Source organism: Magnolia sinica, chromosome 1, assembly GCF_029962835.1.
Source record: "Magnolia sinica isolate HGM2019 chromosome 1, MsV1, whole genome shotgun sequence".
NCBI classification, from domain to species: Eukaryota; Viridiplantae; Streptophyta; class Magnoliopsida; order Magnoliales; family Magnoliaceae; genus Magnolia; species Magnolia sinica.
The window spans coordinates 126,450,590-126,456,281 of NC_080573.1; the positions used below are offsets into that span (position 1 = coordinate 126,450,590).

General features: G+C 38.8%; 1 protein-coding gene across 1 annotated transcript; it reads right to left on the reverse strand.

The window, feature by feature from the left end:
• Positions 1-274: 274 nt before the first annotated feature.
• On the reverse strand, positions 275-1,744 carry LOC131249261 (protein JINGUBANG-like). Its single transcript, XM_058249916.1, has one exon. It carries the CDS (start codon positions 1,742-1,744, stop codon positions 416-418), a length of 1,329 nt encoding a protein of 442 aa, XP_058105899.1. The 3' UTR covers positions 275-415.
• Between the last annotated feature and the right edge of the window lie 3,948 nt (positions 1,745-5,692).

Consider the following 5,692-nt stretch of genomic DNA (forward strand, 5'->3'; position numbering starts at 1 on the left):
CAAACTGTGGGGCCCTTGCTGATGGAATGCGGCCACTCTGATTGGATGATCCCAACTGTCCCATCATCCTTTCATATGCATTTGGTGAATTTGCTTAGATGCTTGCATTGAATCGCAATTATCAATCAAAAGTGAAAATAACCAAAATGCAATTTTCCTTAGCAGTGATATCGAGGGTCTGCGATTTGGTTATTTTTGTGATGATTCCTAGCATTCTTGACTAAAGGAGTATTTGTGTGTGAAGAATGCGAGGAATCATCACAATTTTTTTTTTTTTAAGTTTTCCATCTTGACTAAAGGAGTATTAGGAATTCAATTCATTTATGCATCCAAACGTACTAGTAATCAAATCTCAAACTAAAATTCATTAGTGTAAGAGCTAAAACACAGGCCCTAATGGTTTTATTTCCTGCTCTTAGTGAAATCCTTGTAGCTTCTTCTTTACCCATGAAGGTGACAGCACAGGACTAATCTCATGTTCCATCTTCTTCTCACCTTCCCCTACAACTACCCTTTTCTCACCTACAAAGACCTTGATCCGCCACACCTTGACTGTTCTATCCAAGCTCGCACTATACACCAAGAACCCCATCACCATCTTCTCCATCTCAATGCAAGCTGCCATGCATTTCACAGGCCCACGGTGGCCTTCAATGACAGTAAGGCATGTGTGGAATCCGCTCCCTTCCTCTCTTCTCCAGACTCGTATCGTTGTGTCCTCCGAACCGCTGAACACCAATCTCTCAATGGACACTAGGCACAGAACCGCGAAGCGGTGGCCTTGAAGAAATCCTCTGTGTTTATATCGGCCTGACATAGCCTCCTTTTCCCAGTAATTAACGAGCCCGTCTGAGGAACCTGAGTAGAGAAAGCTGGAATTTTGTGAATTGCTCATGGCTAAGGCATTGACAGGAGAAGTTTGGAACCCTAGTGTCATTGTAAGTGTGTGTGAACTCTCTCCATACACTCTCCTCCATATCTTGATTGATCCATCTGAGGAGGAGGTGAACATGCAACCGTCAATTTGATTAACGACGATGGCGTTAACGCAGTCGTCGTGTGCCACGAAGGAGTCTACGCATTTCTTGTTAGACAAGCTCCACGTTTTGACTGTTTTGTCCCAAGAACCAGTGTAGAGTATTCCTTCCGCATGGTAGTAGGCAAGGCATGAGATGATGTTCTTGTGTTGTTGGGATTGCACCCTTGGAAATGATAGGAAAGACTTGCTTCTAGGTAGAGTGGCGATTTTCTTGGATCGGAAGTGATTGGGGGAGATAGAAATAGTCCATACGCGGATACGGCGATCCTTGTGGGCAGTGAAGATAGTGTTATTGTAGGCTAAGATAGCCCGGATGTGGCTTGAATTCGTTTTAATGCGATCACGCTCGATGCACTCTGATTGCTTCCAGATGCGGACGCAGTTGCTTTCGGAGCCTGTGAAGACAAGGCCTTTGGAGATTGCAATGGAGAAGATGTTTCCATCGTGGCGGTGGAGGGAGGTGAGGCATTGGTAGAGGAGAGAAGGAGTGGGTGGTGGGTGGAGAGGGGAGAGTGTCCATGGAGAGCTTGGGAATGAAGGCAAAAGAGAGATTATGGACTCTGAAGAGAGCCTTGTGGGGCTCAGTTGGGGGTCACATTCAAAGACTTGTTGATTGGTTTTGAAGGAGAGTCGGGTGGGAGATTGTAGGCTCCTTTCTTCTTCATCAATGATACTCCAGGGGGTTCTCTTTCCATAGAATTCCATGAGAGAGAGAGAGAGAGAGAGAGAGAGAGAGAGAGAGAGAGAGAGAGAGAGGTACAGTGTTTGGATTTGCGTGAGCTCCTACGGTTGCCTGACTCCTGAAGTTATAGAGATGGATGGCTTTGGACCATTCAAGGCATTGAAAGATTTCAAGAGCAATACATAAATTCCATGTCCTGGTGAATCGAGTAGAGAGGGACTGGGAGAGTGGAAAAGAGAATAACATTGTTACTCTGGTAGAGTATTACCAACCACACGGATGCATGCAGAAAGTGTAAATGTGGCTTGCACCCTCATCCAATCAACTAAAATCGTGTGCTCCAGTGTATTTAGTTCATCACCCAAACTTCGCACTTAATGAATAATCATCACAGCTTAATTATGTGGTCCTCTAATTGCGGGTTAAATAAAAGTAATCAACGGTCTAAATTAATCTGATTTTGTGTCCGTTGGCCACAGTTATTCTCATGATTTTGAAGGTTACGATTGAGCACTAGCTAAGCCACGTGTATAGTAACAGTCTGCATGCATATGGATGCTCATCTTCCTACAAGCATGTAAAACTCATATGGTTAAAAATATTTCGAGATTTTAAAAATATAGATTTTTAAACTCGAAGAAGCTTCAAATTTTCGCCAAATTATCGTGATATTTTAAAATATAAAATAATCTAGTTTATATTTACATATTTCAAGTTTTAATTATGTTGTAATTTATAATGAATAAATTTAAATATCCTATTTTCAGCTATGTTTTTCTGAAAATATTGTAAAAGAAGAGAGGCTAACAACTGAAAATATCAGGAGAAATTAGAGGCCCGAGAAATTGCCGAGAAGGAGATTAGTCACCATACACGTGAAACGGAAGTGGGGTCGTGATGAGCATGCATGACAAATTCCAAGGGAAGTACAACAGTTGAATAAACACAATCAATGTGATTCCTAAATCCGTGTCTTTGGTCTCATTTCCAACAATCTCCATCCTTCGATGTTGTATGAAAACAAAGCGTTTTTAGCTGATTCCAATCCCAAAGTAGTTGAAGGAAATAGGAATTGCCCATTCACCTTCTTTAAATGCTGAAGAAAAAGGACTCTGTCCAGCAATAATTCTCACACGGAAGAGAGATTCACATTCATTTGATAACTAATTGCCTTTAGTTCATATGATCTTCCAACAATTAGGTCCACCATTTAAATGGCATGGACGGATCTACTTGTTGCAGTAATAGTGTCTTGTTAATGAAAAAGCATCGTGTGCTTTAAATAGATATGGAACCTATAGAATAAAAATATTATCATTTCATGTAGAAAAAATCTTTACTTTTCACTGTAGATCTCACGTTGGTTACACAAATGATACTTTTTAGCAACATGTTATTGTTGCACATATAATATTCCGCATCCCCCAAATACATTAATGTAACTGCCACAAAAATAGGGAAGTAGCTGAGTTATACTCTTGCATGTATTCTTGTTTCCTTGCAAGAAGGAGAAGGTACGTACCAGTGCACTGTACTGGGATCACTTTCTCTAATGTAGGAAAAGGATCTGGGTGTATGAAGCATACCATGTTCATCAGTTGCATTGTCCCTTGTTTAGCCTTGATTCCAAAACCTTGATTGATTCAATGCTTAGTTGGGCTACCTTATAAAATTATATTTAAAAACTTTAAATTTACATAGCATAGCTCACCTCAGTTTTAGAATACCTTGATTTTTGGTTAATTCTTCCATCTTGACACGCTACATTAAAGGAATGAATTAGAAGGCATATAAATACTACAGTAGCCCCAACCGAAAACTTATGGTGGGTGTTCCATCCCAACCTAGGGTGTGGCTTACCTGAATTTTGTATGGTTATGTCTTTTGGGTTCCAAGGCAGCCCACCTAATGGACGGGGTGGATCTCATGAAATTTCCACCAACTTGGCTATTGGAGCGTGACGTACCAACCATGAGGTATGCTTGCACGGATCTTATAGAAAAGACGGACTAATCCCCCTAAGTTTTGGGCCAATCCTAGGCCTATACAAATAAATTATATTCAATCTAAGATGTTTTTAGGTATCACCTATTTTCGGATGTGGACTAATGAAAGGTCATCATGTATTAATATTATGGGTTTGATACTTACATAAATCATACTCGCACTCGAAAATATATTTGATCGACTTTCCTTTGGCGATACGTACTATTCCATTATTAATGTATTGCCACAAACTCTTATGCATGCTCTTGAGAGATCGAACCAATAGATGCCACGTGTCCACAACGAGTCAATTAATGAGGTACGGTGCCCGACATGTTTATAAAGAACCACAAGTGAAGGAATCCTATCATGGACGTGGTTATCATACACTCGATGAGGTCATCTCTCACAGTTCTAAAATGTGAGATTTTCTTAGAAATGTTCGAAGGGTTTGCGACGATTACAAAGATTTCAAATATTCAAAGATTAGATCGATATTGAGGCAAATTTAGACCCAAATCACGAGAGGATGAATACCAAACAAATCAGGCTCTTATACATATATCAATTAAAATTAAGAGAATGAGGGAACTTGATGGTTGATCCGACCCCTCAAGGATCACAATTAGAAGGGAGAAATATTTTAAGATTATGCAGGAGGTGGTTTGATTGGGTCATTTAGATGTATGATCATGATCAATTTGAAGTATGTGATGAACAATAGAGGTTCCCTTGATCTATTTTTAGATGTGTCATCATCCAAGATACCATCTACGCAAAGATTCAAGAGTCAACGATCCTAGATGCGCATAGAAACCTTTCTATTTGAAATACATGACGTCAAAAGTGCAAAATTCAAGATCAACAAGGAAACTCGATGAGAGTTTTGCCACCTCGACAACCTATAAAAGAAGCACACAATGAAAAACTTGATGCCTCACGCCAAACACAAATCTATATTATTTATATTTATCTTTGTATAGCATGGTCTAGTCTTAATATAGATCATTACTGTCCAGCACTATCGCTACAATACTATAAAGTTAGATTAAATGTCCGCAACCTTGAGTTGTTAGATTCTGATAAACTGAGTGCTTACTTAGATGATCACATATATATTTCCAGTTGTATCCCGTTGATCATTTATCTTGATCGCTTGTTATTACAGTCGAATCATGTATTTATCTCCTTTGTTTGTTTCTATAGTTTATTTTGACACACTATTAATTGTAATGAGCCACATATTCTAATATTAATAAAAATCGACATTGTTTAACCTTTTTTTTTTTTTTTTAAAGATTATTTATCTATTCATCTTTTTTTTTTTTTGTTTTTTGTGAATTAAATCGTAATTATTGGTGAAAGAAAAGTCTTAAAGTCTTAAGGCAAAATGGATCCACCAAGGAGGATTAACCTTTACCGTTTCATAAATCACCTAATCATTGATCATAACTGGTGGGTGACTTAATAGTTGGATTTGCAAATTTAGTTCTACGCATTTGTTTCCGTACGAGGGTCACCAACATTCAAATATTGAGTCAAGTATAACTTTTGTAGCCGTGCACGTCATAATCATACACGAAATCTTAATACAAGCTTTCGATCGCATATATATCCTAAATTAAACCGTGCAAACAAGTATCCTTTGTTAGCAACCACTTCTATCAGACAACTGCTTGGATTATTGAAGCTTAACCCTGAGTGTATTAATTAAAACTATATACACGTATGGTGAACATGAAAAGTTCGAAAAATAAAAATAAAAAATGCCCCTATACTATCAATTGTTCTGTATAATGGTGACCCATTCCATGATTAGACCTTGACAACAAGTCAAGTCAGGCTATTCATCCTTGGCCCCCACCCAAACTAACGGTTACACATAGCATAGATTTCAAGCCGAGCCTAAAGTTCGAGGGACCAAATCCGAAGCTTTACAGGGCTGTGCCCATTGCCACCCTTACTCCAATGTATGTATAGGTTTT